At 32.0% G+C, this 25,728-nt stretch overlaps 1 protein-coding gene and 2 non-coding genes across 3 annotated transcripts; 2 read left to right on the top strand and 1 right to left on the bottom strand.

Annotated features, from left to right (window-relative positions):
- Positions 1–9,244: 9,244 nt before the first annotated feature.
- LOC123714299 lies at positions 9,245–23,903 on the bottom strand. The gene is made up of 8 exons (XM_045668515.1): positions 23,823–23,903; positions 14,948–15,051; positions 14,243–14,539; positions 13,294–13,488; positions 12,650–12,868; positions 11,759–11,842; positions 10,241–10,326; positions 9,245–9,414 (listed from the first exon to the last, which is right to left on the bottom strand). Exons 2-8 carry the CDS (start codon positions 15,041–15,043, stop codon positions 9,276–9,278), a joined length of 1,116 nt encoding a protein of 371 aa, XP_045524471.1. The 5' UTR covers positions 15,044–15,051; positions 23,823–23,903; the 3' UTR covers positions 9,245–9,275.
- On the top strand, positions 14,127–14,198 carry Trnat-cgu. Its single transcript has one exon. It is a non-coding gene; the product is annotated as a tRNA-Thr (tRNA).
- Positions 14,846–14,927, top strand: Trnas-aga. The gene has a single exon. It is a non-coding gene; the product is annotated as a tRNA-Ser (tRNA).
- Positions 23,904–25,728: the final 1,825 nt, after the last annotated feature.

The raw sequence follows: 25,728 nt of genomic DNA, 5'->3' as shown, positions 1-25,728 counted from the left end.
AAAATGACCAGGTTATGTTTACGCTTAGATGATGTGGACATTGTTGGTAAGCGGTTTCGTATTCGCAAATAATCCAAATATTTTTAATTGATAATCACAAGTGCGTTGTTAAGAGCGGACCTTTACACATTGGAAAGAAATTTCAATGTTAGGTTTAAAACCTATGTCAGAGATAGGAGATAGTGGGCACGCTCACTCTTATCGAAGGTAGGTATAAGAAAAAACCAGTGGCTCTGCAACCTTTTTAGGTCTGGGCTTCAGATTTATGTATCTCTTTCTTGATCATTTGTCAATCTAATAAGAAAGTAGGTGATCAGCCTCCTGTGCACACGCCGTCGACTTTTTGGGTCTAAGGCAAGCCTCATGATGTTTTCCTTCACCGTCCCAGCAAATGTTAAATGCGCGTATAAAGAGTCCATTGGTGTACAGCCGGGGATTGAATCAATGACCTAAGGGATGAGAGTCGCACGCATCAGCCACTAGGCCAATACTGCTCAACGCAAACGTATAATTATCTAATAAATAACATTGAAATATGTTTATCGATAAGCAAAAGTTTCCTAAGTTCGTTACTAAAATTGAATTGAAAACTAAAGTATTTTAGTCACATGAAATGAAGATGAACGACCCGACTAATGAATGACGTTGAAGGTGGACAAAGAATATTTTTAATCTAGTAGATATGCTACGTGTACACTTTTTTACAATAAGTGACATTTTTATTTAAAATGTATTTAATTTGTTCCTTTTTTATTTATTGCTAGCAATGAAAATATTTTAAAAGAGAATACTAAAATATACGAAGCAATATTGAAATAATTAATTAATCAAGTACATAAATAAATAAATGGTTTCTTTTTTATTGAAGAAAATTTTGCAGATTGATATTTATCACTATGACAGTGCGCATTATCAATGCATCTCAGTTCTTTAATAATATACTATTTTGTAGATCCTATTTTAATCTATGATTTCGAACCACTTGCTGAGCGCGCGAAAATTTTTTATGTATATTTTTTCCACAGATAAAAAACATCGTAACACGAGCTGAACGGTATGCGGATGTCGGCAACGATCCTTCACTATTCCACCATTTACTGCATAAATTGTTTTTGACATTTATGGAGGCATAGATAGTTTTTGGATGGTAAAATAAATAATTAAATTGTTAAGTTAAAGATAGATAAAATGTCAATATTTATTAACTTTAACAACGTGTTTATTATTACTGGCTTAAAATATATTTCTAAAATAAGGCTACGTACATATCTATACAATTATAAAGGGTAGTTTGATCGAAAACGAGCATTGACATGGGCCACAGTCAAGTAGTTAGTAGTAGTAGGTTAATACCTACGATACATTTTTTAAAAAATGGCTGCCATCATGGGTTACACATGAAGGCCGTACACGTCACTCCTCATGGGCGTACCAGGTGAAACGATATTTGCTTCGGTATTCAGTGATCCGCTTATGTTAATAAAGCAAATATACAATTATTGATCTGCCCCGTGCCCCATTCGGAGGTTTCAGGGCTCAATGAGTTTGCCTAATCGTGTTCGTTAGTATGAAGTTACTGAAATATATGATTAGTAACAAAAGTTTCTGCGGAATTTGAAATGGTTGCGCATTTTTGCTTAGGTTTTTTCGGGCCAGTTGCAACTCTGCTCTAGCAGGAAATGATGCTCAAGAATGAGGATATATTCTCGTTAATTTGCTTCATAAATCATCGAAAATGTTGTTTTTGGCATGTCGAGAGTGAAAGAGGCGTCGATTGGACCTTTTTGTCGCTACATTTCAAACATTACGGCATCTCCTATTTCAAAGATCTTTCGGGTGATTTTTATTCTTTTAACAAAGTAAAAAATTGGTAAGCATATGCATGAAAGAAGTTATAACATCTCTAATAATTTAGTATTATTTTTACTTTAGTGTCAAGCACAGACTTGCCCTTCATTTGTTTTTAAAACATGTAGTCGATCAAATATGGAGTTTATTTTATTAATAAAGCTTTAATAGATATATAGATTAAGTCTACTCGTCGTTTCAAATGATACAAATTTTGAATGCAATGAAAATGCATTAGGAATATCGATAATACAAATTTACATTGAGAACGTATCTTAAAAGTCGGTAACGCACTCGTGAGTCTCCTGGAACCTGTCCATTAGCGACGACTTAACATTAGATGAGCCTCCTATCCGTTTGCCCCATGTCCTATAAAAAAATCACTTGAATGATATTTAACCACAAGGAAATTAGGCGCTTTTTTGAATGTTTGAGATTTTATATTATTAGTTTTTTTTATTTCATGTACGGTTATCTATGGTATATAATAAAAAAAATATATAATACGACTTTAATATATTTATTTAGTAAAGTAAAGGTTCTACACACTTTGTAAATAAATCTGCCGTTTAGACGTACTATTTGTCTGGCAAATACCGTAACATAATATAGAAAGAAAATAGTATTTGTTCGAATGATATGGTATTATGATGGTTTTGGGAATTGGCCAAGTGCTTCCATTGACTTATTTGACCCGAGGGATTGGCCCGGAACTCGTAGTTCCCATATTAAAAATATGAAATTTATGTTTCGCTAAGCGGAAGTTGAGGAAAACGGTTGAAATAAAAAAAAAATGGTAAATTAAAATTTTACACGTAAAATCAATGTTTTCACTTAAAACATTGATTTCTAAATATTTATTGCCAGGAATCGGATCTTATATAGACCATAGTCGTGAGGCGAACAATTTCTTATTTTTTAAATTAAATTAGTTTTACTTAAAGACAATTTTCTGAGAAAAGTATTTTATCAAAGTAATGGTTCATAAGGTATTTTGATGAATATGACTCGGATACTCCTAATTGGCTGTGTTGGTCTTCAGGAAATACCACGAGTTCAGGGTTCGCGTCCCGTGGGAGCACGCTCGTTAGTTCACCACCTGGTCCAGCACGTGGATGTTACAGTTAATATAAAATTTTCAGTCAATTTAAAGATTTTCTTAAAATGACGAACTTCCAGTTCCTTCCGCTATTATTTTATTAGTAAGGCATAATCAAACGGCTCTTAAAACCCTTTATGACTCTGATTTTGTCATTTATTCTATCTTTATTATATTTTACCTATATTTTTCTATGTATCTTAGCGTAAGACATCGTCCTCATAATGACTTACATCACCTATTTAACATAATAACATCTACATGCAAATAATAACAATTTCGATTGGCGTATTAAATTGCCCAATTCTCTGAATGTCAGTAGCACAGCACTTGAAAGTTTTTGTTACAGGATTTCACACTTTTGAGAGCTACATCGACTATCTAGTTCGCACTTACAGGGAACATGGCACTTAAAGCTCTGTAAAAACTTTCGGATATCAAGAGAATTCCTCAAATTCATAAAGATTTGTATGTACTTATTAAACGCAGGAACGCGAAAAGTTTTTACGGAATAGTTATGTTATTACTTACAAAATAAAACCAATAATATTCAGCATGAGATGGGAATATCTTTGGGAGTTTTTAAACTGTATCTTACTAAAATTAGTCTATTAATTTACAAAAAAGCAAAATGAAATATTCTTCCGCTATGTCCTATTAAAGAATAAGCATACATGCGGGTGAATTGTTATTTAATAAAACACATTTACCGAATGATACATTACTGGTTTTTACGATTTTGATTACAACATAGTTTTTATACAATAATTATATAATTCAACGATGAATTCACTCTGATATAAGAGTTTAAAATTGGAATAAACTTTTGCTATTGGGTTGGTAGTAAGGGACGAAAGGTGTTTTAGACGGGTTGAGAACCTTTCATCGAGTACAATGTAAATAACATCGTCAATAAGTGTTTATTTGCGAACGCATCTGCTCTACATGTGCATGATGAATTACGTATAAAATGACAGTTTCGAAATTACAAAATTTCGAATGAAAAGGGTTTTAGGTGGCGTAGAAATTTGATTTTGTAATGCATTTTCCCACAAAATCGAACAGAGAAGTTGCTTTGTTGTTTGTGAATTTGGATTTAGTTCAGTTTTCGTTCATCATTCGGATAGCCACAGATATACTTGTTTTTTATTGATGTTGTTTAAGAAGACTTTATGAAAAAAAGTGCTTACTAATTTACATAATTGTATATTTGTTACGTACTTTTTCACATTTAATTACATATTTATCATATAATTATACCTTTATTACACTTCTTATCAAAGAGGGTTTAGCGGAATATTATGGAAATGCTGTAACTTAATATAGTTATGTAAATATTTACTATGTATAACTAGGGCCATTAAGTTTAACGGTACTTACATCGTAAACAGTGCTTTCTTTACACTAATAAATAAAAAAGGATTAACCATTGTCTTTATGGCGCACCATAAACAATAATTGTCGAAACATCGGCATTTTGGACTGCTCCAATATTTTTAAAGGTTTTAATTCCAGGTAAAACCTTTTTTCGCTAAATATTTGCTCTATAAAGTTCGGTGAAAGTTTTGTGCTTAACAAATACAATATCTTACATTTTATTTGTTGCAAAAACTGGACCTTTCTTCGAATCGACGATTTCGACCACAAAAGGGTTTTTAAATAGACAATTTTTTGCGAAAAGTACAAAATGTGCTGCTCCCCGCGGCGGGGCTTGTATTTATTTGCATTTAGTTCGCTGGTTGATTTGGTTAAAAATATTTTTTCTACAATATTAACAACTGTCCCAGTGTGGGAATATATTCTGTATACTTACCTATATACCTATATTACACACATTCTACTTTACATACATTTTAGTATTTTTTTAAAATAAAATAAAACTTTAAAATGCTTAGCATACACATAAATGACAGGCACTTTCAGGCAAACATGACGTTAATGAATAATTAGTGATTTTAGAGTGTGGGTGGAATTATTCCATTTGGACATTAGATATTAACTCCATATGTTGAATTCTGTCATTTATTACAATTTATATCAAACGTGTAAAATGCTTACGTAAGCTTTTTTAAATTAAATTAATTATTTATTGCCTCGTTCCACTTTCTTAATAGTTATTGAGACTCAAACATGATTTTTTTAAATAGTATGTACCTTATGATAATTCTAATATTATTATGAATAATTCTAATAATAAACTAAAATGGTCCATGTAATGTTTGCGTTACGCATACCCGCGACGCGACTGCCTTGTGGATGGTTATGTCGGACTTGGTACTCTGCCACCTAACATCCCACGGCCACCAGCCAAGACAGGACACAGTAATAGTGAAGCCTAGTACGCATCCCGCCACACGATGAGAACAGTTCCTCCAACCTAAAGGGATGATCCGCGACCAGTCTAACTTCTAACTGGCCCCAGAGGCTAACGTCGCCAAGTTGAATATATATGGAATAACTTCATTAGCGCTTTTCAGGGTATCAGGTCTTGTGATGGTAGCCGTAAAATGTATGAGTATATAATATTCGTTAAGTCTTCGTTAGTAAATACAAAAAAAAATACTATATCTAAACGTTACCTTGACAGTATCTTGGTCAGCAAAGGAATTTAAATGTATCTTAAAATTTTGATATAGGTTCATTTTTATAAAGAAAACTTTGTATAACAAAACGTTTTATAAATATTTGACTATAAAATTGCCGCAATAAAATTCTTAATACGTATTGACATGATAATCGCTTTGCTTGACGTTTGATATTATTTTGATAGACATTCACCTTTACACACCCCATGTGAGGCACGCGATGTTTTGGAAAAAATTACAATAACTTCAATTCTATAGGATTTTATTTGATTTAAAAGTAATGATCATATGACACACTACTGTAGTTATTACCAACTTTTACATTTTTAATTTTACTTGTCGATAATATTATTAATTAAAAAATTAAGTTGGGCAAGTTCTATGTGGTCTTCTGTACTGTAAAAGGTATTTTTTTAGCTGTATCAGATATGATAAAACAAATACCAAAATCGAATAAAAAAGATGAGAAATACAACATGAAAATTATATATATATATATATATTTTTTCTGTTTGTGAACTGGCTATCTCCAAACTCACTGCACTTTTGTCGACTTTTAGCAAAGGATAAATATATGAATATACATATTATCATAAATCAATGTCAGGAAAAACGTAATCGAATTTGAATATAAAACTATATAAGATATTCAATGAATATCTATTTTACACCAAACGAGTAGATGACTATGCCACGCCCATGAATATTGTAAATAAAAATATTGCCGATGCAGCCAGGGCGTATTTCGCGATGCGTAGCCCGCCATTCGCGAACTAGTGAAATTAATGTAATGTATCTTGTTTTTATTTTGGAAAAAATGTGAGATAAAAAGTCCCTGGACACTATGGCAGGGGAGTAGTGTTATAAATTTTAAAAAAAAGTATAACGTACTCTGAAATCCATGCGGATTGAGTTATCTACCAGATACAGATACCAACTTGTATTATAATATTGTGATTCGTACAAATACGTAATATGTGACACGTAATATGTTTATTATGGAATATAAGATACAGGTATCACTTATTACACGTCTTTAAATCTGTATCGCAGACGTCAAAGAAGACGAGGGAAGAAGAGAGGGTTTGGCCGAGAGAAAAAGCCGGCGTAAAACTCGGTACCCTTTCTCTCATAGCAAGTAAAAATAGCATATATTTTTGTGTGTAATCATTAATCTAGCACAAAAATTTAAGATTAGATAGATTCTTGAATGAGTTAATGTACAAATATGCTTACAAATGGTAAGAGTCGATACTTAGATTTCCAATTATTTATTAATGTATAAAAGCTTGCTAACGCTCGGCACACTGATACATTGGCATACACAGGCACGCATATACGAAGAGATAAAGAGAACAATTATATTATAAAAAATAAACGAAAATCTTAAAGTGTGAGGGGAGCAGCTATGGATACCCAGACCCAACTCGTTTATCAGAATACTCAATCTGGACATCTCGGATCCCAGATAATGGTTCCCGTATATAAAGAAATAATTAGATTTTAACAGGATACTTTAAGCTAAGTTCGTCTCATAACTTCACAGTTTCCAGGCCCCACAACTCCAAGGTTGAGAGCCGATGCACGATAACGTGATCGTTGATACTGTCTTAGCATTTACGAGGTGCGGTCAGAAAGTTCGGGGAATGGTGGTATTGGCGGGGGTGAGTTTACTCATCCAGTTAAATTGTTATGTTAGCGCTAATTGAGTAACTCATTGGTAGTATCTATACCAATTTTCAGCCTATCGGGTCATTATCTTTTGAGATATCAACGAGTAAATAAATTAATCGGGAAGAGCCTAGTCACTATGGAAAAAGTTTAACATCGCGCCGTTATAAAGTTCCTTACCAAACAATGAAAGACACCTGAAACCATCTCACAAGAGATGTTAGCTATTTATGGGGACTCCTCATAAACGTTGTATGACCTATAAAAAGCAAAAGTGTAAAGACATGATCACAAAAACAACAGTTATACGTTCAACGTTTATTTTTATTTAAACTTAAAACTAACGAGTATTACTTCATAAATATAAATGCAATTGCCAAAAAAGCTTTATAGCTGTATTGACAAGAACTGAAATGGTTTGCCGTTTTATGTTAAATTTTACATTACGCATATAAAATTGACGAAATTATTAAATGAAATGATTGATGTAAAGATTGGAAATTTCCTCTGTAAGTGTTGCAAATGCAAAGACGCTGGTTTCTTTCGGTGTTTAAACACCTATTTAACAGACATAAGTACGAAGTCATTGCTTTTTTAAGCTCATGTAATAATATTTATGCACATATATGTTTGTTTGTAATATATTTTTGTTTGTGTTTGTACCATCAGTCTTGCAGGTGACAGCAACTTAAAGCTGATTTGGGGACATTTTTGGTTGTATTTTTCTTTCTTTCTTAATAAGTATATAAAATAATATCATTTTTTTAAAATTGTAAACTCGTTAAAACAAAATAACGTTTTTTGAGTCTTAAATTAAATACACAAACAGCAAACCATTATCCCATTTAAACCCTAAAGTGTAACTTAAATATAAAGTGTATGCAGTTAAATGCCTATGGCATTACTTAACATAAAGTTTACAGTCTATTTGAGCATCGAAGCAGCAAGTATTACTTATTCCTAACTTATTACTAGTAAGTTCGGTTGAGCGGAAAAATTGGGTCGTGGCATTTCAATATTATATTAAAGACAGTGGAATTGTACACCAACAATCTGTGTTTTACAGATATATCAGAAATGTTTTCAAGTTCACAAACACACTATTAGCTATTGCTGAAAATCTGAAGTATTTGATAGATAAGACTCTTATAATAATTTTAGAATAATTTTTGTAGTATTCGAATGACATCAGACGAATAAGTCTGAAATCAATATGTTGGCAACCCATGCTCGTGAAAGTTATGTTGTTACATATAAAAGATTATATAGGCATTGTTAGGTAAATAAATCTTACATATAGCAGCTTTTAGTGGCAAGACTAAATTATAAGTACATAATGTATAAATCATTGATGTAATAAAAACATGATATGTTTCTTTCGTGTGAAATTTAACTATTTTCTTACTTAATAACTAAAAAACCTACTTTCTTCCTTACTAAAACTAAACCAATCTTTTTTATATTTTTTCTCAAATTGTATTTGCGTATGAAATAAGACATGCCTTTATTTGCAATGGTTACTACATTGACTGATTTAGTTTTTATAATAATAAACTTAACTAAATAAGACAGTCGATAAAATACCTTTTTTGTAATTAAAATCTAAATTTATCGCTTCTTTTCATATTAAAGGGAAACGCCTAAACATTTAACCAGGGCAAAACAACCCCTAAATATCATTAAATTACTTTGAATTGTCATAATTATCTTTTTTAATACACGAGAATTTCGATCTCTTTTCAGCCTTGTTTTTGCCAGGCGTAGGAATGTAAAAGGGATCGTATAGATTTCCTTGCTTTTGACAAGAATATATATTACGTCAGTATAACCGAGGTATACTTTATTTATAATGATAATTCAGAATGCGTAATTTTTCCTCAAATGGTTAGGCGTATGAAACATTTCCTAGATTTAATATAAAAAATACTAATGCTAAAATAATTACAATTGTAAAAAGTTCGTATAAATATCAATGATATAAAAATTAAGAATTATATGAATATAAAAGAAAACTATATTTTTATATAAATTGTCACAAGAATATTTCAATTTCATACTATGACGTCAGTATTTTACAAATATAGATCATAGTCAAGTCCATTACCCCCACTTAAATAGTCATATAAGTAAACAGCCATTTCGTCCAGGGCATCGAACCTGGGGTCGTTTATTGGCTCGTCCTTGAGCGCACGACCTGATCTGCCGAGGGATCTGAGGAATTTGATTTCTCATATAAGAATATTGTAATGATTATAGGTTAAATTTGGAGATTAAAATCCATATCGTATATTTTTAGTTGAGATAGTAGAGTTAGAATCTAGCGAGAGATTATTATATTATATCTATATGTAAATAATTTTGTTAAGCGCAAAACTCGAAGACGACTGGATCAATTCTAGTATTTCTTTGATTAACTCCTTGAACTCTCAAGAAGGATTTTATGGTGAGACAAATTGGAATAATGGCACGGAAAATATATATAGTAAGTTTTTATTCCGGAAAAGCTCAGTAGTCTCTATGGGCAAAGCAAAATGTGTCATGTTTTGGTATGTACTTAAGGCTAAGTAAAAAAGGATTTTAGGCGAAACGAAATTTGCGGGGCAGCCAATATAAAATTAAAAGCAATACTATTCAATATATTTCTTTCAAAAAGAACTATGAATATAAAATGCGTTTTTTTTCCTAAAATTTGCGAAAAAGCTTGTGGCCCGCCAAGTCTATTAACTTTGATTATTGTGATATAATTATAAAATTATATAGTTTATGGCTAAATCTTTATAAGACAGGTTGGAGGCTGTTAAACGATACCGCCAACTCACGCTCTTGAAGGAATCCAAGTGGTATTGGTTCTGAATAACTACTATATACTTTTTTCTTCTTTAATTTTTTTTTTTAATTATTCCAGACTTTGAATTGGAGAATAAAGCGAGACTAAGAAATTGGTTTTGGAAATAACTGACAGAGACAAAAATATATCCGCATCTCAGCACAACTACGGGACTTTTCATATAATGTTTAATATTTTATAAAAACGTACCTGAAATCACCATCAGTGTCCAAATCGTCTTCACTCGTGAACCGATCGCGAATATCCTTCATGATACAGGCTTCTAGTTTCTTGTGCTGTAATTTTAATTGCGTAACAAATAAAATTTAACTCATAATAACTATTTATCTAGTTGCCTATTTTATATACCTGTGACTTCCAAACCATGACAAATTGTATAAATCATTCTAAGTCTTCCTCATTAATCATTCTAGACATTAGTAAAAACCGTAATAAAAATATTATTTTTATATTAAAAAGTTAGACTCATATAGTTTTGAAATAAAATAAAAGTTAGGCATTTTCTGTCATTGACTTTTTTGTAGGCAAAAGCTCTAAACTTTTATCTAGAACCTAACTCGTATCCCATCATTAAGGCGGCCTTTAAAGTCTCTTCGTTTACCGGATAAATTTGAAACCTACAAATAACGTGGCTGCGGATAAATATTTCAAAATCGGTTCAGTATATCGAGAGATTACTATCTACAACCTGACAAATATTATTTATAATATAAGAAGAGATATCCTCTGGAAAAATACGTTGATACGTCAAGACTTGTTTGACTTGTTGATGAAAATTAGACTCTTCCAAATTAGGAAAAAAATTGTCTACTGATTTTAATCATAAAGGATCATCTCTATGTGTTTAACTTTCTGATGTTGCGGTTAATAACGAGATTAACATGTTTAGAAGCCTGAATTCATAATTCCAACAATTACATACAGTTCCTACAAACTCAAAATCAATATAACTGTATTCATATACGTAAACAGGTACACTTATGAATGTCAGAAAAGAATTAGAATTTATTGTAAATTTGCATTTACTACCAGTTCGCAAGTTAAGGGCGTAGAGCGGCCAAGAAGAACTGGCAAGAAACTTTCCGCCACACTTACTTTTCACTCTTTTCATGGTATTTCCCACCAAAATACTTAGAGGCTAATAAGCGCGATTTTTAAATTAAAATCTAAACCAATTTTACAGAAAATTATTTCACTAACATTAACAATATATAACATAGGCCTATAACTTGATTGAATCAGTAGCTTTAGAGTTCATCCATTACAAAGGCAAATCGCCAACGCATTCAAGCGTTCATCAAGTTACTATCGTGTTTCTGTAACATTAGCTGATAATAATTAAAAAATTAAATTAAACTATTTTTTTTGTTCCCTTTTAACACAATACAAATTTAATTCCTTCTCATCTTCATTTATTATTTTATTATCTTCAAAACAAAGTTATTGTTGATTATTTTATTGTTGGCTTTTACAGCTCAGCTCGGGCAGTATTGATCGGGATGATGTTTAGCCTTGTCGAAGTGGCGTGTTGATGCCAACTTCATCCATTGGGATATGGTAGGGAGCTCCAGGTCGTGGTGGAGATCGACGTGATTCTCATGAATCGCGACTGAAGCACCTGGATATGGAATGCCGGTGGATATGGAAGGGGGCACAATGTGCAAAGACTACGCTTTTTTATTGGGATTTTTTTAAAAATTAATATACCTTATAACATCTGAAGAAGAACATCGGCTTGATTAGCTCTTGGGACAACGGAGACACGTCGCGCTTTATATCAGGAACACATTGCTGAAAAGGTTGTACGTAATTTATTTATTTATTTTCTTTAAATTATCACTCCTTTCTCCCGAAGTGGGCAGATAGTGGATCTCCATTTGCAACGTTCCTGACATACCTCTTTCGCTTCGGTTGGTTATGGGTACTTTTAACTTGTCCCTTTTAAGGTACCTCCTGGATTTGGTCCAGGTATGTACAACAAGGCCTACTCAACTCGATTCCACCATCCACGGATGCCCTGTTATCCTACTTGTTTTCCGCTTCTCCGTCATTCGTTGTACACGGCCAAACCGCCAAAGCATTTCGTTTCGTATCCCGCCATTACCTCCCCCATTAACCCAGACTGCTCACGTATCATACTTACTTATCCCATCACGCAGTGTTACGCCACACATACTTCTTAACGCTCTCATTTCGATTTATTCTACTTTCACTCTTTCTCTTACACACTTAACATGAATTGGAGTTATTCAATATATGTAAATAGAATTACTTAATTAACTATCTGAAATGTTACTACTAAAATCAAAGTACGATTTTATTATAAAAGTTACTAGCGCAATATGGTACAAGCGCTTACTATTCCTCACTCTTGTGGCCTTATACAAAATCGTCTTAGATCTGAAAACTTACGGTCCCAGGCAGACACAGAAGTCATCATCTACTTATTAAAAAAAATCTCGAAACAGAGAGAAGTATTCTAAAAGGTATATTAAGTTAAAGCATGACTAATGCCAAAGCTCAGATAGAGATACACAGCTCCTGAAAGTAGAGGGTTGTAGTGCCAAAGGTGTCTAAACTCATATTGCCGAAACTCACCGAAAACTTATGACAGAACTGGAGGCCATCTTGAATGTCTCCTTTCAAGTCACTTGCAACTGGCAGGTTAGCAATTCTCTGCGTTATCTGTTCATAGTTAGGTTCTAGATTATGATCTATGTAACCCAGTTCTTGCATGACGCATGTAATATTTCTGACTTTGCCAGCGTTGGGACCTCGTGTTATGATGTCAAGGCGATCGCGGAGGTCGAGGTCTCGCTAAAATATAGTAACATAATTAAAAAACCTAAAAGTATTATAAATGTTTGGAGCCAGTAGGTTTCTGGACACAGTAAATCCTTAAATTTAATTTTATTATTAGCTCTTTTTTCTTTCGGCAAATGGTTCAGTGATGTGCCGCCAATCAAGCCGAAGATATTGTTTAGCCGAAAAGGTAGTTTCGGAGTTCAGATTTTAATCCCATGTTGGATACCAAGTCCAGCCACGGAAGTGGTTGTTTTAAAAAAAGACAAAATATTTTTAATAAGAGTGAATTTCTTTATAATTACATGACTTCTTGTTTAAAACCTTAAATTGGTATGAAAATTATTTCTTCTCTCACCCTTTATTTCCTTGTTGTTGCCTTTGAAGATATTGCTACAATATTTTATTACAAAAGAAAATAGTAAATGAATTCCCCTTACCGACATCCTGTTAGAAGGGTAGAGCGGCTGCTGATAAAACTGCTGCATTGGTTGGTAGTAGGGATTGTACTGTCCAGGGTACTGATATTGTGGCATAGGGTACGGGAACTGATAGAACGGAGACGCTGGACTAAACGGTCTGAATTGCGGGTTTGTTGGCATCATGTATGGGGGTATTGGTTGGGACTGGAATGGCTGGAAAATTCCAAATATTATAATATTACTTATATACTTATGTGGGACACAAATTCATTTTATTGTTTGTGATAACATATTATAAACTGATAATAATACTTTTTAACTTTTTTTTCTGCAATATTTTACATAATTCAACATCTCCAATGTTTTTTATTATTTTTTTTGCTTTTTATATAAATTAAAAGTACAGAAAATACCACAAAAACACTAAGGGTTTAAACCTTGATGTCTTTATGAACTAAAGAGTTACAAAATTCAATTTACAAAAAATGAAACGAACAACAGAGAAAAAGGAACGTTTTTATACCTTACCTACATGATATTACATCTATCTTAAATTTAAAGGAGTCACATCCCAGGTTGGTTAAAAAATACATTGCAATTTTCGGGTGATATTTTAAGATTTGAAGGTAAAAATTAACAATTATAGTAGGTAGTTTAATTTCTTTATATGTAGGTCCATAAAAGTTTATATTAAGAATAAAAATGTTAATAAGTATTTTTTAATATTAAAAATGATTGGTTCGGTGTAACCGAAGACGTGTAGTTAATTTATGGAGGTTAAATTTATTATTATTACTAATATTATGCAAATTTGAAATTATAAGTAATTATATTTCACATTCTTTCTCGTCGCCTCTTTAGCTCAGTGGTAGAGCACTGGTCTCGTAAACCAGGGGTCGTGAGTTCAATCCTCACAGGAGGCAGGTAGTTTTTATTGATGCAGGCTGTTTTTATTTTTTTTACTTACCGGCTGAGATCTTAAGGGTAGAAGTTGGCTGAGTGGAATTTTTTGGACGTGCAATTTCTCATGGTTCGGCAATTCATTTTCTTGATGTTGCCCAGCGCCATCTGGTGAGGGTTTAGTGATTGTTTGCGTGTTCGGGTCCATTGCGAACCCTGGCGGCAGTTTGCCAAACAAAATGGATGGTATTTGCTGGTTTGGAGTTTCCTCAAAAGATGGCGGTGATGAGCATTTTGCGTAAGCCTCTTTCATTTCTCGCCTTATTTGTTTTACGACTTCAGCTCCGAAACAACTCTCGTAGATCTAAAGGTATAAAAAATATCTTATGAATTAAAATAAAAAGTTGAAATTAAGATAGAAAAAAATTAGTTATGTGTAATAATAGTAAAAAAAAATAATTGTTTGTAATTTTTTTTTATCATTAAGTCTGATAATATCCTAAATAATTAGGTAGGATATTTATTTTTTGCAAGATTTATATAAATGAGATAAATGGTTAAAAATGAAGTTTTACTACAATTCTTGCTTCATAGCAAAAGAACAATATTCGTTGATTACGAACAGAAAAAACAAGGCACGTGGTTACTAATTTCAAAATTAGTGGGTGTAGCAGTCGTGGCCGAGCGGTTAAGGCGTCTGACTAGAAATCAGATTCCCTCTGGGAGCGTAGGTTCGAATCCTACCGACTGCGAACTATTTTATGTTTTTTACCTTCATCATAGCATATTTCTTGATAAATTTATCATCATTACTTCCTAAAGCGTGAGCGACGAAGCATAATAATATTGTTAACGTTATTCTCCCCATGATGGTATCTGAAAGTAAATACATGTATGTAAATTATACAGTTTGATTAATGTTTATTAAGAAAAAAACGTAATAATAAACTGTAAAAGTATATTTTAAATACACAAAAACTATTACGAGGTTATTACTTTAATTAGAATAGATTAAATTAAATACTTTCCAATCTAGAAATACTAATTAATTAGATTACCAAATTTTAATAGCAATTTATGTTCTAATTGAGATACATAAAAACCCGAATGACAATATTAATTGCTATATCAATTATAACGTGTGTATACATGATGGGTTTGAGGAAATTATAATAACTGTTATTAGATTTATGTACTTATAAATAAAAAAAGTCACACAAAATGTGGCGGTCACTATAATGTCAGCGAGTAGAGAGAGATAACATTACAGGCGGTGGTGTTGCATGGATGATTCTTTTAGGTTCGATGCACAGACCACATCTGTAACGCAAGTTCGGCCTTGTACTTCAAGAGCAAACAACGTCTATGGTGAGAGAACGTGGATGCATTTAGCAGCGCTTCTAGTTATTAACGTTACGCAAAATAAAAAATAAGTAGAAGAATTGCTTTCATAAGCATTTGACGTGTTCCTGACAGCTTTTGTTTAATTAATTCAAATTACATAGGTTTTCAAATGTATCATGATTTGGATTAAATCAAATATGATCTACATTTAATAACCAACTTAATGTTGCTTGACATCGAAAGTCATTAAAAGTAACATTACTGCATGTACCTACTTTATGTCAATGAGGGATTGTTTCCAGAGATGAATAATTTTAAATGAACTTCCTACATACACTAAGCAAGTTTACAACCGATTTTTAATATGTAGACTAATAATATTATTTATTTGAATTATCAAATGCGTAACTAAAATGTAAACAGTGTATGAACATGAGTTATGAACTCAAATGATCAAGTGTTGAGTTCATTAACATTATTACACATGAGTTAAATTAACCGTTATACCGATTTAGAGAGTGATCAATTAGAACAGGTGCTAACCGATTTCGCAATTTGCCTATTTCTAGTAAGACGATACTAAAGAAGCATCAAGGAATGTTCCATGATAAAATTTTTAATAATTTACGCCTCTACTACACTCGGCAAATGTGTTCTCGCAATTATAAGTCTAAATAATATTATTCTTGTGTCATTTAGTCATTTTTGAGTAAGAAAATAATGAGTACGAGGTATAGTAATATAAATTTGTAGGTTAAATTTAAATTTCTTTCTATTCAAGTTATATTCATAAGTCCTACACTTTTTAGATTTACAAACAAAAATATTTTTTTTCTTCTTTCTCTTCTTTCACCGTTTGGTGTGTATTATAGTTTATTTTTGTATGTGTGTATTTGTATATGACAGCCTTTACTCTCACTTATAAATATTTAGTTTCAATTTAAAAATACGTAAAAAAAATTGATGAACCCTCTTAGGTAGTTTTAATTTGGTTAATTCTTGTATTTTATGATATGAAATCAACTTACACCCGGAAAGATTATTACAAATTTCGCATTAGCGAACCGGCAGGCAATATCAATGAGGTAAAGGTGTTTCATAATGCTTTTACAAAAATTAACTAATTAACGTAAAAAACGGGACGATTTTGAAATAACTTACACTATTCAATACTTATACTGATAAAAGACTAAAACCAAGAAATATCAATCAAATAAGACAAGAATTGTAAAAAATCTAGATGGTGATGCAGGTCATTGATCCCATGCGGCCTTGCTCCGGCGCATACACGCAAGCTTGCATAATGACGATCATTTTACTTTTTGTTTTTATCTGGATTGAGAAAGAAAATAATTACTTTACGATAGCGATTCAGGTACATATTAAACAACATAAATAATGCTTTAGACTTATAACAAACTAAGTATGAAGTTACCACGACGATAACATACAATCTAATAAAAGCTAAATATATTGAATTATATAGATAGATGCTTTACATCGTTAGATTTACATAATTACCTAATTCTACGTACATTATTTAAACATAACATGAAAATAAATCAAATGAATTTGAATAGTTATTTGATTTCCAAGTTTCTAATTAAAGAAATGTGTTATAAATATGTGTTTTTTTATATCAGGCAGCGCCCTACAGCTCCCAACAATTAACCAAAATAGTGTTGTAGCTGTTGGCTTTAGTTCGTCTTTTATCGAATCTTGTAAACCTATCAGTTCTTCCAATCTCGTTTCTGTCTACTTATTGTTTACAGAAAGCCTAATTATAGTTTGTTTAACATCTCTTACTATATAGTACATTGGTACTTGAGATCTTTTCATAGACAATATAATGCATTTTTTCAAAACCAGTTATTGCATGTACCGTTTCAGCTCAAGCCCTAAGGGTGTAATAAAGTAACAAAAACTAGCTTCGTCTTTATCCAGCTCTAACCGGTATGAGTGTCACTTCGTGTAACAGCCTGATAAGTTACTACAGGTGTCTGAGATTTTATCTGAGGACGTGGAAAAATTAAGTTCGTAAGACGATAATCCAGACATCCGCTACTTAGTGAATTAACTACTTAATGATTATACTCTATGGTTGGAACCATAGTTAATTCACCATTAGCTAGCATTCCTTTATACATTCGATTTTATATATGTATGTTCATACCGAGTCTTTTGTTTATCAACATTTTGTTGTATTACATATTTGGTATATGTATGTATATATAAATAAAGGAGGCAACGAGTGGCCTGATCGCTAACAACCGATCTCATCCAGGCGACAATCGTAAGGAAATAATACTATTTAAGATAAAAAAAAATACAGATAACAATTGTAGATTATTATTTATATATTACACTTACACAATAAAAAAATCAGTGCCACTACAACCTTTTTGGCATGGGCCTTTGATTTCTAAATCTGTTTCATGAACATTTGTCAATTGAATAGGCAAGTGGGTGATCAGCCCCCTGTGCCTGACACACGCCGTCAACTTTTTGGGTCTAAAGCAAGCCGGTTTCCTCACAATGTTTTCCTTCATCGTTCGAGCGAATGTTAAATGCATAGAAAGAAAGTCCATTGGTGTACAGTCGGGGATTGAACCTTAAAGAGATGCGAGTCGCACTCTGAAGCCACTAGGCTAACACTGCTACACTTACACAATTAGAAAACCAAAATAAAAGAAGATCTTTTGTAATATTAATTATTTTAAGTCCCATAACCATACGTAAATTTCTTTGATATTTTTTTCTGACTAGGCCCCTTCTCTACCTACGTATTTGATACTTTTGATACCAGAACACATATTTATTTTTATAGTACAAGGGGCAAAAGGGCAGGACGCTGATCTGATGTTAAGTGATACCGCCCTTGGACACTCAATGGCATAGGGCTCGCGAATGCGATGCCAACCTTACAACATATGTTTAACATACGTCATCACGTTCATCACTCCTATTAGAATAGTGTTAGTTAATAAAATAAACGGCCTTAATAAAAAGTGTTAAAATTAATTATTATGGAAATAACGAGCTTAGCCGAAAAGGATTTCCCTTACACTAGCTGACTCGTGCTCACTTTGTGTTTACTATTTGTGACCTAAATATAAAATTAAAACCCATATTGTTTCTATATTTTTGCAGGCATTATCAAGCTCTACATTTTTTCTGTATAATTAGTTCTATAATATATTACACATCGTTAAGTCAGTGTTCGTAAGAAACGTTTTCCACGGCTTCTTATTGCAAATCCGACTACCACAAACAAATCTATTAATTTTTCATATAGCCTATGACACTCACAAATAACGTGGCTATGTATTGACACAAGAAATCTTCTTTTTAATGTAATTGAGTACAAATTAATTTTTATTCCCCATATAAATTTCACATACAGAAACGTTATTTTAAAACCTACACCAACTCAAACTAGGGCAAGTCGTATGCAAACGGACCGGTTGATATATCAATTATTGTCAGTTTTTCATAAAGCATTACTAAACGTATACAAACATAACGGTTTGGCTATTTCAAGTTAAGAGCAATCATCGCAGAAACGGTACGACAAATTATTTTAATGGATTGCTTTGTGAGTTGTGACAGTTTAGTACATTGCTTTAACAACGGTTTTAATAAACATTGGTCTATGTAAATTTTAAGCATATTAAGACAAGGGTGTTAAAAGGAATACTTATAGTTCTTGATTCTTGTTATTTAAGTGTAGGGTTCCTAAGACGGTAACTTTTTTTTATCGAAGTCGAAATCGCAGATAACGTTTAAGACAAATAATATAACCATTATAGTATATAAAATGCTCCTACAATTTGCTAAATTTAGTTAAAAAAACAACAATAATATTATATATTATAATATTAATGTAGGTTAGGTAGAATCTGAGCTTTTTTTATTTTTTTTGAAGTTTTAGTTGTATCTTATAAGATTTGAATGTTGATATTACTTTTATGGTATGTATGGGTCAGTATACACGCCTTACTATAAATTACGTTTTTTTTTATAAATTATTCAGTCACCTGAAAAAGTTCATTTCGGCATAATTTCCATTCAAATATTTTAAGTTGTGAGTAAGTATCCACTACATTTTTTTTATATTATTTAATTTTTACTTATTAACTTAATTAACACGACCATAACAACGCGATAGAAACATCAGTACACAGTTAAGAAATGAATACTGAAAAATACTAATGGCAAGTTTTGTATCAATATTACGATATTAACTTAACTCTATAATTATAATAAAAATCAGTCTATATTTTCTAACAGGTTTAATGTAGGTGTAAGATTCTGCATCATAGATAAAGCAATTCGAATAATATTAGATTGATTTTGTTAGACTATTAAAGTAACGGCTCATCGGATTAATATCGAGTTAATTGAGTGAAGGAGAATGTACTGATATTACTTTCGTATCTAGCAACAATGGTGGTTTTAATTTATTTATGGTCCATTTCATAAGGTATTTGTTCGGCTACTACCGTTATTCTACGCTCCTAGAGTTATATAAGACACTAATTTGATTAATCGTGACATTTCTACTCACTGATCTTCCTGGTAATCTATGTCCGTAGATTTTAAAATTATGTGTCTTCTAAGAGTAAACTTATGGAACCAGACTATTAGACGGAGTCCCTTACGTGAAAATGTATTAAATTTTGACATACGGAGGTTCGCGCGCGTTTTTGAATTTCACCGTAAATACCATCTAAAAAGCAAACAGGAAACAAATTCAATTTTAAATTCCATAGATAATCTGTTGAAGTATTTTAAACTACAGGAAACATTTTAAACTTTTAAAAGAAGAGGCTTAGGGAGGTTAATATTTATTTAGCCTCGATTTACAGTTGTCTTGTACAAAGGTAATTGGAAAAAAGTCTTCCTGTTCACAGGGCAGTTATAAGGCGTATGTCGTGATAAAATGGTATTAAACAATTGTTATGAGGAACTTACGTAACGAGTGAATTACCACGGTATGTAACGGTGATGGGAGATTTTACGTACAATATAACCGATAACAATATTAACTGTAAATAAAAATTACTTGTGATATTCGCGAGATATTTTTTAATTGCCGTGAATTATGAGTTGCTTGAACTTCGCTTTTCTGGTAATTATATGCAAACTACAGCTAGAGACATAATATCTGATAAGGTGATGCATTAAAAATTTGTTTTCGTAAGTACGTAATGAATTAGTTAGGGTTCTAATCACTAGGCAGGTTTCTACCTATTTAGAAGGTTTTATATTTATTTAACCGCAAGCGAAATCTTTACTATAATCTAGATTAATCTAAGTGTTCTTAATTATTTCTTACTATATTATGATTTTTCTTTACACTATGCAATAATATGCAAATAAAACCTAATCCAATAACTGGATTGGCATTTTTGGAATATTTATTTAAAAATATACAATACAAAGCTTAATTACTTATACTTACTTATAAATACTTAATTTAAGATAACGGAAGTGTAAAGCCATAAAAGTTCCCTTAAAGAATAGAGGTGAGTCGTACTGGGTAAAAGAGAGACCTTGTGTTAGGAGTACAAGTACTTAAAACAACTAGATACAGAGACTAGTTCCAAGAGTATTTATGTGTGCTTCTGAGTCACAAAAATAATAAATAATTCAAACCACAATTAAGACGTTTGATACGGCTTACAAAAAACTAGGCCAGCTTTTTACAATTGCGAATCGAATTTGTGTTGATTTTGAAAATAAATAAAATATAATGGAAATACTCCCGCTGGTTTCGGAAATATATGATACGCTCTACTAGTTTCTTTAAAAACACTATCAGATTAGGCGAAAATTCAATTTGAAACAAAAAGCAGCTCCCACCATTGAAGTTAGTGGCAGACTACCTGAGAAGGCAATGAGCTAAGCAATAGGAAATATTATTTTATTTTGTAAATAAATATATCCCTGACTAATATTATAGAGAATATATTATATAATAGACTATATTATAGTAACATTTTCGAATCAATTTGACTAAGGATTAAGGGTCAAGAAAAAACCTACTAATTCTTAAAAGGCCGGCAACGCACTACTGCTAGTAGTGACATACGACGGTATCACTTAAAATAATATTCTTCAAAACAAAATTAATTAAAGGTCGTTAAATGTGTATTAAAAGTGTTGTAATCTCACAATACGGACATGTGTCTGTTTCACTAATATTTTTAATAGCGAAACAGCTTTTTACGTTATGTACAACAGAGCTTACTGTCCTAGGTATTAGACAAAAAAATTCAAGTAACGAACTAATATCAGTGACTATGTACTAGTCCATCACTTTTTAAAAGTAAAAAAAGCTTTAAACTAAATGTCTTTTAGGGCTACGTAAATGCTAATTTAATAAGTTGTTAATAACTAAATTATATACACCATTATCTATAATGATGAATCTTGACATGTATAAAATCTTATTAAGAAAATCTTTAAACGAAGAGAGAGAATTGTATTTTTATAGCGTACCTCAAAAATTACTGGAGCGATTTAATCAACTTTTTCTGTCTTAGAATGCTTCATTATCCCTAAATGGCATATATTACTTTGAAGAGTAATCCCCTTATTTATAAAATAATTCGAATTATTTTTATCATAATGTAAACACAATTTGCAAGAAAGACAAGAGAGTTTGAAGTAGACAAAAGAGTTTATCAATTCTTCAAATTATTTTGGAGAATATTCATGGAAATTCTTTAGGGGTCTAGGTTCCGAATATGCTTATGTCAGTGGCGAGGCCCTTGGTCCGTGGGTCCTAGCGCTATGAGGCTTTTTAAGGAAATAGCAAAAAGGTTAGTGACAGGAGACTGAAGAGTCGGCAACTACCTCGGACAAAGAATAAGTCTAGCTATTCAAAGGGGCAACACTACCAGTATCTTCGGAACCTTGCGCTACGGACTCCTTTTGAGAATATATTTCAGTTTTAATATTTTAAGGTTAGTTACTGTTTTTTGTTATATTATTTTTTTTAGCTGTAGGATTACTTTATATACATGAATTATATAAGGTGATATTATTTAAAATAAATATATATAATTTTGGATATAAACATACACCTATGTTCCTATGTCCAGCCCTGCGAAGCGGGACTGGCTGCTAGTAATTTATATGGTGCCGTTTTACTACCACGATCTGGTCTACCATTTCTTCGTAACTTTTTTACGCCGCATTAGACGTTCTTTGTGAGAATTTGTCCTTTTTAAATATTTCTTAATTAACAATTTAAGGATTATGATTTACATTCTATAGCAGGAGCAGGAGACTGATGTTTAGTAATACTTCCCATGAACTCACTGCTGGCCCACTGGAATTAAGAATTACTTCCATTTGATAAAAATAAAATTGATTGATCAATTAATTACTTGCCGGATCCGGATAGGTATTAATAACTTAAGTATTGCGCACTTGGACTCAGCAATAATGATATAGTAAGCACATATATAATGATTTGCACGTAGTTCGAAGCCGGCGTTCTAACATAGTATTGGCTTCCAAGAGGCTGTCATTATGAACTAGTTTGCTCGATGTTTTTTATTAGCTGAGAAAAACATCGCTCGTTGATTCAACCCGTTCCCTGCCTTTTTCTTGGTGTTTTTATCTATGTTATTTAATGTATCTATGGGAACTTATCTATTATATCCGCATATTTTAGACTTACTGAAGATTCAGTACTTAATAATAAAAATAAGTCTGATGTGAAGTATAGCGAAAATCGTTGTTGATGGAATTCAGTATTCTAAGTGATCGAGTATAATTTTGTCTTAAATTTGTAAATTAAAAGATAAATTTAACTCATTGTGGTTGTAATTATAATAGGATTTTTTGTTATAAATGTGCTAACTATCGAATTATAACTAAGCTGTGTAAAATGCTAGTAACACTGCCTTGAAGTCTAAAAAAGCTCGTTAGTTAAACTTGTACAATTCAATAAATCTAAACAAATGCCTTTTTCATTTAATAATATTAAAATTTCTAAAAGTTAACTGAATGTTTAATGATGACTGCGATATTATATAATGTATTTAAATAATAAAAAATGTAGTTGTATTAATTGATTATATACTAGATATCGTTAAATACAATGATATCTGGTTTATAAAATTATATAAAAATGTTAACTTTTACCATCTAGATAAAAGCTATTTAATATCTAAACACCATAAAAGCTTTTTGGGCTAAATGTATTTATCTTGTAATAATTTAAAACTAAATTATTATTTCCTTAACTTAGATAAGTTCATAGACGATTAAAAAAACACGGTACTCACTGTGAAAAGCTCTAACAAAGCACTGCGCGGGCGCAGCTATGCGTGTACGCGCAGAGTGGTGCAATGACTTGGCCGGTCTTGACCTTGCGCGAAGAGTAACGCCAAACGGACTGCTTACTTGTTTTATACTCCCTCATTTGATAGTTACGGCTCTGAAGAGCAGCGAACCTGAAGACAAATATTTTCGTGATATTTTATCTGATAGAAAACCTGTGGAAACATCTGATGAATCCGGCAAAGTATATTATCGTGTTCACTTTCAGAGGTCAAAAAGACAAAGACGCTACTCCTTCCTTAATCCCAGGCACGAATCCATCCACTTAACAAAGAAAAAACGGTGGTCTGCGCTGTGGTTGTTACGTTTATCAGCTGACCAGAAGATTCGTCCCCGAATTATACATAAAAAAATTTAATGGCTAAATCGAAAATTCTAAAAGATTCGCAATGATGCTCAATGTCATTTGAAAATGATGTAAATGTCTAGTAATATAATATTTTTAAATCAAATTCCAAGATTTTCAACGTACCCTACGCCATCACCACAAATAAAATTTACAAGAGATCGTAACTTATCTCTTTTTTCTTATTATTTCATTATAGTTTGAATAGCCCCTTCTCTCGTAAGTCCAAACGTATTTGATTACAAAACATGTCGACCCTTTATTATAAAATTCCAAGAATTGGTGTTTCCACATCCATTTAAATTCAACCTCCAGAGAGTTTTTCATGCTCTCCTCAAGATAGGTCTCGCTGGAGTTTGGCGCTGATGAAGAGGTAACCGCCAAAACACAAATCGTACTATAATAATGGTATCGAAAACTGTATGACCGCTATTATCGTTGTATCGCTCTCGAATAATCAAATCAAATTCAAACACAAAAAACGTGTGTACTTATCTACACGCGTTAGAAGTTATACTTCTTTGGCGTAACAAAATAAAAATATATTTTCTTTGTTTGTAGAAAAAACGACACTAATAATAGAAAAAAACTAAAATGTAGACTTCTTCTAGCTTCTGCTAACTTCAGGGTGTCGGCGTTTTGTGACGGTGTGCGCGCGCATCGTAAAAATTTACTCTCATCATTTTTCCCCATCGCGCTAAAAGTATAACTTTAAAAAAATGGACTTATATAGATCTTATATAAATCAGGCGATAAAGACAAAGTAAATAACTACAGGCCAATTTCCATTCTTCCAGCCATCTCTAAGGTCTTAGAAAAACTACTAAATATTAGATTACTAAACTACCTTAATAAATTTAATATTCTATCAAGCGCACAATATGGATTCAGGCAAGGAAAATCAACTGAAGATGCCATATCTCAATTAACGTCTCTAATAGTATCAAACCTAGATAAGGGAAAGAAATGCCTTGGTGTATTTCTAGATTTAAGAAAGGCCTTCGATACAGTCTGTATCTCCTCACTTTTACATAAAATTGAGCATATAGGTATTAGAGATACACCCTTAAAGCTATTTTGTGATTACCTTTCAAGGCGAACACAGAGAGTGAAAGTAGGAGATTACGTAAGTGATGAATTGGAAATCACCTATGGGGTTCCGCAAGGAAGCATATTAGGTCCAACATTATTTTTAATATATATTAATGCATTAAGCAATCTAAAACTTGATCACGGGCAAATATTTTCCTATGCGGATGATACGGCTGTACTTTTCACAGGGTTTAACTGGGCAGAGGTAAAAATAACAGCGGAAGTTGGACTGACAACTATTGCTAAGTGGCTTGATTTTAACCTTTTGTCTCTCAATAAAGAGAAAACTAACTATGTATGTTTCAGAATTTCTGATCGAACTCAACCACCTAATGATTTTAAAATTAAAATACATCACTGCGATATGCAAAGAGACAGTAACTGTCCGTGTCTTCCAATAGCAAAAGTTAGCT

Source organism: Pieris brassicae, chromosome 9 (genome assembly GCF_905147105.1).
Source record: "Pieris brassicae chromosome 9, ilPieBrab1.1, whole genome shotgun sequence".
NCBI classification, from domain to species: Eukaryota; Metazoa; Arthropoda; class Insecta; order Lepidoptera; family Pieridae; genus Pieris; species Pieris brassicae.
The sequence above is the reverse complement of the archived record's forward strand: the minus strand, read 5'-3'. Positions and strand labels throughout refer to the sequence as shown.